Below are 13254 nucleotides of genomic sequence, written 5' to 3'. Positions count from 1 at the left end.
TGCGGCAAAGCCCACTAAAAATATAAGAATGGAAATATCATTAGGAAAAATCATAATCATCCTATAGATTTAAGAGTGTTAGCTGCTCATCTTTTATATCTAAGCTTGTATAAGTCTAGATATTTTAATTAATTAATTAATTATTTATTTATTTATTTATTAATTTATCAACAAGTTAATTTCCTTCCAATATATATATATTAGTCTTCATTGTGGAATTATATGATTCCATATTCACAATTTCATCTTATTACTTATTGATAATTGATTATTTTACCAGTACTACTAATAATTGTCAATATAAATCCTCAATAGTCACATAATACATATGTCTTCGGATACTGCATTATCTTCTCCCAAACCAAATGATGGTTTAGGTAGTGGTTCTGGGGATGATATTGACTCCAAACCTAAGAGACAAAGAAGAAGTTATAGTTGTGGTCCCTGTAAACTATTAAAGATTAAATGTGATTTAACGATACCTTGCACTTCTTGTCAAAGGTTCAAAAGAACTGATAAATGCCTACTTCATCCTCCACAACCTCCAAGTCAAGAAGAGTTATATAAAATTAAAGAAAGAAGAAAACGAACAAATATCAAAAAATTAAGACTAACAAATAATTTGGTGCAGACCTTCAATACCAATGGTGAGTCTTTACCATCTTTAGCAACCTCCATAACAAATGTGTCTAGGCAAATTACTGCTAATATTGATAGTCCGATGAAATATAGTACTGTTGACTTGAATCGTTATGCATCAATACCCTATCCTGCTATACATCAACAAACTTCACCTCCAAATGGATTATCTTCGATTCCTCCTCCTAATTTACCACCACGGTATTTTCCTAACTATCCTGCAACCCAACAACCGTATTCTCAATTCTCTCATCAGTATCTTGTTCCTTTACCACCAATCCAGAACCAACTGTTTTATCCACAATCACCGCTTGTTCATCATCACATAGATCAAACTGTCTCATCCCTGCAGCCTGTTCCCCAACAGGAAAATAGACAAGTTACACAGAAACTGCAAGTACAGAGTTCATTCCAACAGTCATATCATCCTATAAATCAGCAAGACTCACATCCGCTATCGACTACCCTTATTGATCAACAATTGGCTCAAGATAAGACTACTTTAGTAGCTCTTCTGATGGTAGATGTTAAACGTATTAAAAGATTACTACCGCATCATTTCAATATATTTGAAACATTAATCCAATTATATCTTAAATCCATGAATGATCAAATCATGGACATTATGAATTACGAAGCCTTACAAGAACAAATTAAAACGATTTATGCTAAATTTTTATCGATCAATGATGAAGATTCTACAAAATTAACATCAACCATTGAGTTTAATGTTATTGAATTGAGAGCTTTAAGTCTTGGGTTTATCTTACTTGCCAATGGTTATTTATTTGATACTTCAAATTTGAATCACTTTTTACTAGAGCGGTCAATTTTTAAATCTAAACAAGATATAATGAAAGATTGGGTAAATATATCTAAATTTATTAAGCAGAAAATCATATCCTATAATAAAATTACCGATATATTATATCTTTTAGATTGGTATTTTGTTATTAAGAATTATTATACTTATTCAGGTCAAATTGTGGAGAATTATCTTGAATTTAATAATTTACTTAATTATGCTGTGTTAAATAATCAATTCATGGAATTTATAGAAGATCCAGACAAAGAACAAATTACATCATCATCATCCGAACAAAACAGTAATATAATGGGTAATGACTCTAATCAAACCAGCTCATATCATCACCATCAGCAAAATTCTTCGACTGCTCGTATAAGCAATGCTTCCGAAAAACCTTACCCTCAATCTTTCGAATTCAAATTATTAGCAAGATATTGGATGCAATTAAGATTAGTTGAAATTGAATTCACCTTTTTTCAATACAAAGGTTCATTATTATCATCCAATCAATTAAAAACCACTATTGTACCTCATAAGCAACTCCTTCAATCTTTGTATGGTGATAATTTATCATCTATTACCAATCCATTAGTTAAATTTGCCATACAAGTGTGGGGATTATATTATAAAAGATCAAGATACTCAACTTCAATCAAGGATATCATAAAGAGCTATTTGGAATTATATGGTGATATACTCTCTTTATATCTTTCAGAAATAAAAGAACAAGAGTCACTTCTATTTTCTGATGATGGTTGTGCTGATCTCAATGCTGTTATTGGACCTCAAGAATTGGATATATTTCTCAAAAATCAAATTGCTTTGACTGTATTCATTAGATGGTTAAGTTTTATTCGTATTGAAACCAACTATTTCCCTTCCTTAAGATACACTTCTTATCTTACAAGTATGATGAATTTATTTAATCACTTTAATATGATTGATGAAATCATCCGCCACCAACTGCCAAATCAAGATCTTGTAACTATACTAATTCATCAATACCCATATCATTACATTAGAAACTTTTATCAATGTTTAATATATCAAGCTATCTTTCTTATTATCCTTCAAGATTTTATTTTAGTTAATGATCAGAAATTCAAAATGGATTTAAAAATCATTTATGAAACGATATTATCTCGCTTTGAAAGTACTTATTCCAAATTTGCTAACAATAAAACTGCATCAAATCACTTACATCAAGTAAAGTTTTTCAAAACTTCTTTCAATTTAGTAAGTGAATTCAACAAATTCCTTCATGACAATAAAGCTTCATCTTTGGGAGATTTGACAGAATTAATTTATCAAATTAAGATGAACTACATATCTTATGAAAACTGGGAAATTTTGATTAATTTTTATTTTGGTTCTAGAGAGAACTTCATGAGATACATCGAAAAAATTTGGGATTTATTTGAATTTTTGAAAGTTGATGCTCATGAAGATGTCGCAGTTAAAACTGAGAGTGATTCACATTTTGAGGGAGATGATTCGAAAGATATCGTTAATGGAAAATCTAATAAATTAAGGCTGCAAAATTCAATACCAATAACTTCATCTATATTTCTCAATGATCAATTGATCCTTGATAATTGTAATAAACTTACAGGTTTTGAGTTTGATTCTGCCATAGTATTGGACTATATACGAACTGTTGTTGAACCAAATATTCAAGAGTAAATAGCAATAGCAATAGAAATATCAATATCTAGTTGTATTATATAATTAATGTATGATTTATATTACCATGATTCTGCACGTGATATTTTTCAGCCCCCCTAGTTCGGATGTAGCACTTTTCAAGCCACAATTAGTTATTGGGCAATCTGTCAAAAGATTAAAAAATCATTTCCATTAGTCAATTTAATTTCACTCATTCTTGGGTATAGTGTATAATAATGGCCGAAGTTAAACAAGGGGATCAATTCCCAAAGGATGTTGAACTTTCTTACATTCCAATTGACATTTCTAATCTTGAATTGCTCGATCCATTAGCATGTCAAAGGCCAATTAATCTTAAATTAGATTCCTTATTTGGGGTCGAAGGTAAGATAGTCATTGTTGCTGTTCCTGGTGCATTTACTCCTACTTGTACTGAAAATCATATCCCTCCTTTTATTACTCATTTGGCCCAATTGAAAGAGAAACTTGATGTAAATCACATTTTAATCATTAGCACTAATGATGCTTTTGTTAATAATGCTTGGGGTAAATTATTATTAAAGCAAGGTTTAAGAGGTGTTAAGATTGATGGTGAAGTCCCAAAGGTCTATTTTGCTAGTGATACTAAAGGTTCTTTCAGTCAACCTCTTGGTTTATTCAATGCTGAGGCTGACAGAACTAAAAGATACGCCCTTATTGTTGATCAAAAGACCGCTAAGTTTGACTATGTGGGTGTTGAAGTTGAACGAGGTGTTAAATTCAGTGGAATTGATGCTGTTTTATCAGCTAGGTTATAAAATTAGACTATAAAGTATTTTCATTACATAATGTTTTAGTTTTCTTTTTTGTGCAGATTGACAAATGGCGAAGACTTTAGTAATTTATATAATTCAACATGACAATATATCAATTACTTTGACAAAATATTTTAGAAATTGTAAATACTGTAATATTCACAGGATTTATTTAAATTTTCAACGTTATTTTCTGTCTCTCTCAGTAGCAGCTGCAAAAAAAAGGCAACAATAGAACTGTCTTTATCAATTCTATAAATTGATTAAACAAAGAAAGCAAGAAATTAAGAGATTAATATCCTGGATAAAAGATAATATTACTAAATTTTCAAATCTGACTATCAGTTTATAATAGACAGGAACGTAGGACCGTATCAGTGCATTGCAATGAATAACAAAGAGTTTTGAGACAAAGTCTTCTATTAAATATATCTACACAGCCGTATTTCATTTATATCTTTTTTTGACCAACAGACTCAATTATTCATCATTAAAGATAACTAACTAATCTGTGTTGTTTAAGATGAATGACTGTAGTTGTTTTTTTTATCAAAAATAACTATAATTTAATTAACACCAATCATTATCTATATTGTCAATTCTATGAATAAGTAGTCCTCGTTTTGACATGCTGACTAAGTATCAGTGTTGACTACGAACCACCAATTGTTGCCTGAACAAATATGATACAGTTGTATGTTAGATACTAATGACATACAAGAATCTGTAATTTCAATCGCAATACTAGCAAATGAACTCATTTGAGGAATCTTAAAAATTAGATTCCTCCATTTCCTACACTTTCTAGAGTTTTATCATTATAATATGCAATGATGAATGCCTTCCATAATTATGGGATCTAGACTATCAGATAGAGTCTCCGCTCGAACTTCAAAATAAAGAACATTCTAGGCGAAATTATTTGTATCATACACGACTCTTGGGCAAGATTTTTTTCAACGAAATGTGGGTGGGATGGGCACAGCGAGGGCGAATTTAAATTCAACTAATCTTTCTTTTAGCAATTTAGTTCTTGCCAATTGGAATTGTTTAACTAATCACTCAATTACATTATATTAAATATGTCTAAAGTTTACTTTGATATTGCTGCCAACGGTCAAAAGATCGGTAGAATTACCTTTAAATTATACAATGATATTGTACCAAAGACTTCTGAAAATTTCAGAGCTTTAGCTACTGGTGAAAAGGGATTTGGTTATGCTGGATCTCCATTCCACAGAGTTATTCCTCAATTCATGTTACAAGGTGGTGACTTCACCAGAGGTAATGGTACTGGTGGTAAATCTATCTATGGTGAAAAATTTGCTGATGAAAACTTCTCCAAGAGACACGATAAACCAGGTTTATTATCCATGGCCAATGCTGGTCCAAACACCAACGGATCTCAATTCTTTATTACCACTGTCCCATGCCCATGGTTAGACGGTAAGCACGTTGTCTTCGGTGAAGTTGTTGACGGTTTTGATGTTGTCAAGAAGGTTGAATCTTACGGTTCCAACTCTGGTGCTACTTCCGCCAAGATTGTTGTTGAATCTTCTGGTGAATTATAAATTACTTGAGTTTTAACAATCTTGTATCTTCATTATCTACAACGAAGTTACTTTGCTTATTAGTTTGATTTAAGATAATTAAAAATATATATTTCTACAAGTTCAATATACTATATTCAATCTCTTGATGGATCAATTGAGTCAATTGCCTGTAGCTTAAGCATCTAAATAAAATCGAATGTCAGCAGATGGTTATTCGAACTAGATTTGTAAAACGTTCTTGAATTGGAGCTTTTTACTCAATTAGTCAATCTTCAAGTAATTGACCAAAAAAGAAACGTTTACTACACATTTGGATGAAAAACATTCAACAAAGGGATTATGTCATACTATGCAAGTAGGCAACCCTATTCTTTGTATGCTCTTAGAGCGGTTTTTTTTTTCATCTCCTCCACTTCTCTTTCAGAGAATTGTTTCTGAGCATGTGACTGAAGGGGCCCAAAAATTAAAAAGGGCGCAATTACACACTTAAAGAACGCAAAAAAAGCTTTCAACACGATTACTTTGATGATTACTCTGGTATTGGCGATTGACAAGATACGTTAAATTAAAATTGATAAACATTTAATAAATTTTCGAAGCTGAATTTAAATATTGGATTTATAGTATGGCAATGTCAGATTCATTGGGTAAATATCTATTGCTTACTATATATTGTTGAAAAATTATTCGCACTCTTTTAACATCGACAACTACGATAAATTAGATTCTGTCACATTTGCTTCAAGTTTAGCGTAAACCTCTACAAAATTTCACATTGGCAGCTTAGTAGAAGCATAATTACAATTATAACGTTATTGACATATATTGTATTGTTCTGTGCAATTTAGCACGTTGCGGCCCAAGAAAAAATATTTTTCTTTAAATTATTGCATCAAAACGTGTGTAGTAATGTATCCTATCAACGTTATAAGTATATGAGTTTAAAGGAACACTTTAAAAATGTACTGTAATCAAGAATCAGGCACACGCTCTGTAAAGAGGTTATTACCCCGATGTGATCATCAAATAAGACCAAATCAAATCAAATCATGTTACGAAAAAACTGTATTAAAATAATAAAAACAAACAATATGATGGCAGTAAATAAATAAGCGACTTTTAATACTAAAACGTGAAAAATATATTGTAGTATGTAATTTGTAAATCTGCTGTGTTACGTCTAATATGTTACATTTTGACTTTATATATATATATGGGGGTTATGATACATGTAATTTTAAATATGATTAATATAATTTAAAGATCATATAAGTGCAACGAATCTTATCATTTGAATATTAAATCGCCACAAGGTTATATTCTTACAATTCGAAAACTGGTCCCTGATACCTTTATATTTTTACAACAAGTTTAAAAAATAAAGGGTTCAATATAATAACTAAAAATTTAAAAATTTAAGACATTCCTTATATATTTCCAATCAAGCATTTAAGGCTGGCAATTCGTGAGTTATTTGTTTATTGTTCCAACCCTCCAATTATATAATTCTGGAGTTAGAGTAGCTGATATCGTATCGTTATATTTGCCTCATTATTTCATTTTCGTCATCTCATAACCTAAATTTAATTTTGGCTTAATTATTTTTTAGTTTATCTTCGAAACTATAAATACTGTCTAGTTCCAAAATTTTCAACGTCGGGATCTGTAATTGTATTTTACAATATTTCCTCATTATATAGAATAACGTTGTATACTATGAAACAGAGAGAGATAATAGATGTAAAATCTTCATTATGCACTGTGCCATACAACAAATACATCAAACTAATAGATAAATACCTTTGTAAAGGTATTCATGATCCATTCATACCATCACTTGTCATAATATATTCGATCTTGTTTCTACAAAGTTTACAATTATATGCTCTATTTGCTTATCCAATAATACCATCGGCTAGTTCATCAACAAATACCACTAGTCTCATATTTATAGATGAATATTTCCTAGACATAGCTTCGAACGTTTTAAATCTATTATTTATTGTCAGGTTTCAATTTTATTGGCGGTTTCCATTATTTATTGAAATCATTCTATTCATTTTTCAAAATGTCGGATGTTATAATCTCCTATTCAATAAGCTGTTAAGCTTCCTCATAGATTCTTCAACTATAAGCGTATCAAATGTAACGCCATTAACAATATTTCTTATTATACAAATTGTTTTCCCTTACATCATCCTCATAATAAACTTAATCGACTACAAGAATTTTAGTTCATTTCACCATTTTTTCCTGGATTGTAATAATAACTACTTGCCTATTTTCATAAGTCATTCATTTCTTTTCATTAACACACTGTTTCCACTACTTAATATTTTTGTACCTACATCGCGACTTTCAATTTATTTGCTCAAGTATTTTGCATCTGCTTTGATTTTTGCATACAAGATTTCATCATTTAGTTTAAAATTTTACGCAATCTACAAATTTATTCTTTATGAAATTGTGGCTATATTGTATAATACTACCAATATCGAAGATTATTCAATTTTTTACAAGATATCAATATTTAATACTAACAGTGGTAATAGTAACAACCTTAAAGAACTCCATCACAGAACTATTAATTACACAATGGTAACATCCTGTACTTTAGTCATTTTTATAGATGTAATCATAGTCCTAGCATATTTGTATTACTCCTTAATTCTTGCATAAATTCAATGGCATTTTTCACACCTTGCCCTATTTATAAAAATTTAAATATAGAAAGATTTATTGCGATGCATTTTAAAGGATTAGCAGTAAAAGTTTATTTCGGTCCGGCTATGTAGGATATCCTAATCTTCTTGTTTTAAGCCTCGCAGCTCTTCAAACTATTTGAATGTTCTTCTGTGCTTTAGGGCCATACCACTGTCAGGCTTGCCCATGACTTTGATCTATTAATAGCCAAATCGTCAATCCCATCCCAGCCCAGCCCAGCCCATTCAGGCGACCTAGTTCCTTTTTGTGGCACATCTTTCGCAATCTTCTGAAGGTGCTCTTAAGACATCTTGCCTATTTGGGATGATTGCCGTTCCAATTTTATTGAACCTGTATCTAAAAATAGACAAATGAACCGAGAGACTCCAAGTGGACTAGATGTGATTAATAGTTCAATGCTTGAAGATGCATTGTGTTGCTGCATCTTTCACAGGCGCAATAATACAATTAAAAATAACGCAAATCCTATGAATATATTAGCAATGGCGTTGGCAATGGCTACATAATTTTTTTTCGGTAATCCGAATTTAAAATTTTATACTTTCGTACCACTTTATTCTTAGTTCTATATCTAAGCAAATCTATTACAATGTTATTATGAAGAAAAATGCTATGTGTCTTGTGATTCATAACTGGCAAACTCATATTTATATGACTCAAGCAATTGCTGAGGTATGTCAAAATATCCTACTTGTAGTTGGGGGTTTACTTCTTCCGCAAGTATTACTGAATGATCTTCGTTTGGTTCCTTTGTAGTCGTAAGTTTTTTAGGACACAATGAATCCAAATAATCTTGAGCTTGGATATCTTCTAAATCTTGGTGTCTCCAACCAAGTATTATATTGCTAGTTTCATCATCCTCATTGTTAAATTCTGCATCTTCTTCGTTACTATATTCCCCCATCAAATAACTAACTAACCCTCGTTCATGCATCCTACTTTCATAGAAATCACTTCTATCTATAGCATTATCATATTCAGAATTTAATTGATCAAAGATTTTATCGGGAGCTAATATTCGTAATTTGTCCTTTTTCTTGCGGAGCTTGGAAATATGCAGAATTTCATTGTTGGGATTTATATTCCCTTTACCTTCATCTACCAGTATTGGAATTGAAAGTTCAGGAACAGTTGGGAATATACTACCATTTTCGCTTAAGTATTGATGGAATGAAGTGTGTTCTGTTCTTTCTTTTATTTTGGATAAATAAGTTTCTTTATCATTCCAAATTAAGTCCAGATGCTTGAGTTTTGAGTCTTTATCTTTAACGATAACTGGTAATAATCTATCATGAAGCCTTTTCCAATAATTAAACTTATTAAACATCTCATCTGTATTGTGATACCCTAATGTTGAAATCGCATTGAAAACATTTTGTACATTTATTTCAATCCTATTATCATTAATAGTATCACTGAATATTTTAGTCATAATTTTTGTCACGAGAAGGGTAATAACTCTTTCCAAAAGCATGATCGATGTCCACCCTACTCTCAACTGCGGGTGTCTACCGTTGTACTGATTAGGAACTGATATGTAATTTGTTTGGGTATGAACATTAGTAGAAATTAATTCAAGATTCTCAATATTAAGTAATGATGATTCGGAATTTGCGTATGCCATAATATGTTCTTTAAATCGTTTCGTTTCATCGTTAATCATTTTCTTCTCTTTTACGGTGATTAAATCACTTTGATTTTCTTCGAACTTAATGAACTCTTCGCTAATCTCATAAGCCTGGGGGATATCCTCATATTTGATCAATCTCTTTGAACCCTTTTTAAATTCAACAGTGTATTTCTGAACACCACTGTAACGATGACTATTTGGATCTTTCTTAGCAATCTTGTACTTCATGATCTTTCCACGATTCTTCAACTCTGCTAAAGAAGATTTTAAAAGGCCATAATATGCTAATATTTCAATTTTACTCTTGCTTCTTATACCTTCAGCTATCATATCAATATTATGAATGGAATATCTCGATAAGTTCCTGAAAAATAGTTCTTTCTCATTTCTACTCCAATATGTCCCAGGCAAACTGTCATCTCCTGCATCCTCCTCTTGATGTTCACCTTCATCTTCATCTTCATCTTCATCTTCATCTTCATCTTCATCTTCATCTTCATCTTCATCTTCATCTTCATCTTCATCTTCATCTTCATCTTCATCTTCATCTTCATCTTCATCTTCATCTTCATCTTCATCTTCATCTTCATCTTCATCTTCATCTTCATCTTCATCTTCACCTTCGTCTTCAATTTCACCATCCTCTCTTTGTTTCAGATCGTTTTTCTGTTCATTTATATTATTATCCCTATAACCATTATATCTATAATAAACCTTATCGACTGTGTTGTATGATGCTCTCAAATGTGAACTCTCAGTTATATATGGTACATTTGCGAATGTAGTCTCAACAAACCGATTGTAGAAATCAATGTATCGAGCATTACCTTGGAATGTTCTCACTGAAATCTTTGGTTTGTCTACTTTATTTGTCATATCACTTCTTCTGGTGTGCTTATTGATGTTACTTCCATTTGATCCATCTTTCATTGAAGTTGTCAGATCAGACTTTGCTATTCAAATGGTGTTGATGCAAAAATTACATACATTTGTACATACATTTTTTTATCCGATGCGCGACTGTGATAATCGTTATTAAATATTACATTATTACATATACACTATTATCCGATATGTAGATTATTTACCTTTGATGTTAACTCTTCATCTTCCGTTCTACGACCAACATCATCATCTTCGTCTTCATCCTCAGTATCTACCCATTCGCCTTCAGCTCCTTCTTCATCTTCTTCTTGTAAATTGTTTAATAATTCGGGCAAAAACCTTTTAGGTTCATCTAATTCTTCTGTATTTGATGATATCATCAATTGAACGTATTCCTCTGGTACTAACCCATTTTCGCCAGTGGATGGATCTTCTGCCACTAGCCATCCATGACCATGACGATAACTTATCCAAATTATTTGACCTTCTACTAATCCAATCTCATTATCATTCTCGGGTTCAAAATTGAACAATGCTCTTGCTTGGCAATTTATCTCATCTGGATTACGTTCGTCTTCATTTTCTTCTACACCTTGAAGAGTTTCTTCTTTTGGCTCTCCACTTTGAATCCGTCGGTTTGATGCTAATATAAGATCTGAATCATCATCATATCCATACTCATTATTATCATAATCGTATACCTCTTCATTGTCATCATTTACATTGTAATAATCATATTCGTAGTCATGACCTTCAGGTAGATACTTAGGTGTATATGCTGCAAAATCACCCGCATGTAATGGATGTTGTATGTCGTATCCATAATCTTTGATTTTGGTATTCGCAAGATATTTCGATTCTATCATAACTGTCTTTATTATAATTTATTAATGTATTATTCTTGGTATTAGTTATTAATCATTAATTATATCTTATGGGCTACTATGTGGGTACATTAATTATATGAACTACAAGCACAAGATTCGTTTATCTATCACTATTCAATTAATATGCGTTGATCTTCTCAAAGTAATACTTATATTCTTGTTCCTTATTCGACACTGCTAGATACAGAACCAACTTTATCTTGAGCCCGTAAAAATTCCGAAATCGTTTTCTTAACGCAAAGGACCTGATCTAATCGGAAACGTCCTAGCTCATATTTGATCATTTTAAAAATAGACGTTTCCCACTCATTTTGGTCTGGTTCGTAATGTCGCGTGCCTGGTTATTTACGCGAAATTATGCGACATGCGACATCCAAAGTAGTAAAAATTTATTCAATTGATCTCAGCATCAAGAGGTTAGTATAGTGCTATGACCAAATCAACAAGAATAAAAAAAGATGGATCCAATAGAAGAGCAAACTCAAGAATTAGAGGTCTTAGAATCAATATATCCCGATGAAATCATCACCCATAATAATGACCCAGTCACAAAATTTTCAATACTCGTTAAATTAGATACTAGCAGCACATCTCGAACTCATCATTTAGTATTAAATGTAGAATATCCTCCTTTATATCCGGAAGAATTACCTATACTTGAAGTTGAAATACCGAGTGGAAATGAATTAGCTGCTTTTCATCAAGGGAATGAGGATGAAGATGACTACGATGATGAAGATTATGGATATGAAAATAGTGCTGATGAAGACGGTGAAGACAAAGTCATTGACTTTGCTGAATCTATTGAATTGACAAAAGATGACTTAAATATATTGAAAGGAAAATTAATTGAGTTTGCTGAAGAACAAATAGGCATCCCTATGATATTTGCCCTAGTAACACAACTTAAGGAAGACGCTGAAGGTAAGTGGGCTCAAAAATTGGAACTTAAAATTCGTGAACATGACAAGAAACAACAAGAATTGGAAGAAATTGAACAACGAAAATTCCAAGGAACAAAGTTAACTAAGGAAAATTTTGCTAGTTGGAGAGAGTCATTCCGTAAAGAAATGAAGATTGATGAAAGACTTCAAGACAGATTCACGAAGATGCATAATGGTAAATTAAGTGGTAAACAAATTTTTGAAAGTGGTTTAGCTAAAGAGGGTGATGAAGATGACATTGAAGGGGTTACTGAGGGTGTGTCACAATTGCAATCATGATAAACAAGTGATTCATTTGCACTATCATAAGAAGGTTATACAATACTTGATGAAGGTCGTGACAGTAGATAAATGTGGGGGATTGTGTATTCTCCGGGGTCAATATATATTTATTATATACACACAACTCAATGATGACTGAATTGAATTTATATATCCCTGAATAATTATTAATGTATATGTAAATCTCGGCGGTTTAAAATTGGTAATAAATCTGGGGTAGTCAACACATGAATAAAAATTAAATAATTCAAAAAATAATATCATTCTCGGATATAAACTATATACAGTTGAAATTTAAATTTAAATTCTACAAAGTTACATGACCGATCAAGTATTTTTCTGATATGGTGTAAAATCTAGGCTATTGCCTCAGTGCAACGGAAGGTGGTTCACCTCAGTAAAAGGGGGACATCATACCTGTCCTACACTAATTGACTTCACCC

General features: G+C 31.5%; 7 protein-coding genes across 7 annotated transcripts; 5 read left to right on the top strand and 2 right to left on the bottom strand. All coding sequences in view use genetic code 12, as the record gives it.

Moving 5' to 3' along the window:
* Positions 1-328: 328 nt before the first annotated feature.
* ZCF8 (Zcf8p) lies at positions 329-3130 on the top strand (the record flags this gene model as incomplete). The annotated part of the gene is made up of 3 exons (XM_064885272.1): positions 329-930; positions 1045-2878; positions 2933-3130. 3 exons carry the CDS (start codon positions 329-331, stop codon positions 3128-3130), a joined length of 2634 nt encoding a protein of 877 aa, XP_064741465.1.
* Positions 3131-3348: 218 nt separating this feature from the next.
* Positions 3349-3909, top strand: AHP2 (Ahp2p; the record flags this gene model as incomplete). Its single annotated transcript, XM_064880034.1, has 1 exon — positions 3349-3909. One exon carries the CDS (start codon positions 3349-3351, stop codon positions 3907-3909), a length of 561 nt encoding a protein of 186 aa, XP_064741464.1.
* A 1079-nt stretch (positions 3910-4988) lies between these two features.
* CYP1 (peptidylprolyl isomerase) lies at positions 4989-5477 on the top strand (the record flags this gene model as incomplete). Its single annotated transcript, XM_064885235.1, has 1 exon — positions 4989-5477. The coding sequence occupies one exon, from the start codon at positions 4989-4991 to the stop codon at positions 5475-5477; it is 489 nt and encodes a 162-aa protein (XP_064741463.1).
* A 1698-nt stretch (positions 5478-7175) lies between these two features.
* Positions 7176-8138, top strand: RJT21DRAFT_111836 (uncharacterized protein; the record flags this gene model as incomplete). Its single annotated transcript, XM_064880033.1, has 1 exon — positions 7176-8138. One exon carries the CDS (start codon positions 7176-7178, stop codon positions 8136-8138), a length of 963 nt encoding a protein of 320 aa, XP_064741462.1.
* A 327-nt stretch (positions 8139-8465) lies between these two features.
* On the bottom strand, positions 8466-10784 carry RJT21DRAFT_14802 (uncharacterized protein). The gene has a single exon (XM_064883461.1). The coding sequence runs from the start codon at positions 10741-10743 to the stop codon at positions 8794-8796; it is 1950 nt and encodes a 649-aa protein (XP_064741461.1). The 5' UTR covers positions 10744-10784; the 3' UTR covers positions 8466-8793.
* On the bottom strand, positions 10446-11925 carry NBP2 (Nbp2p). Its single transcript, XM_064880829.1, has one exon. The coding sequence runs from the start codon at positions 11562-11564 to the stop codon at positions 10878-10880; it is 687 nt and encodes a 228-aa protein (XP_064741460.1). The 5' UTR covers positions 11565-11925; the 3' UTR covers positions 10446-10877.
* A 118-nt stretch (positions 11926-12043) lies between these two features.
* Positions 12044-12808, top strand: GIR2 (Gir2p; the record flags this gene model as incomplete). Its single annotated transcript, XM_064880032.1, has 1 exon — positions 12044-12808. One exon carries the CDS (start codon positions 12044-12046, stop codon positions 12806-12808), a length of 765 nt encoding a protein of 254 aa, XP_064741459.1.
* Between the last annotated feature and the right edge of the window lie 446 nt (positions 12809-13254).

Source organism: Scheffersomyces amazonensis (genome assembly GCF_036850825.1).
Source record: "Scheffersomyces amazonensis strain UFMG-HMD-26.3 chromosome Unknown RJT21scaffold_1, whole genome shotgun sequence".
In the NCBI taxonomy this organism is placed as follows: domain Eukaryota; kingdom Fungi; phylum Ascomycota; class Pichiomycetes; order Serinales; family Debaryomycetaceae; genus Scheffersomyces; species Scheffersomyces amazonensis.
The sequence above is the reverse complement of the archived record's forward strand: the minus strand, read 5'-3'. Positions and strand labels throughout refer to the sequence as shown.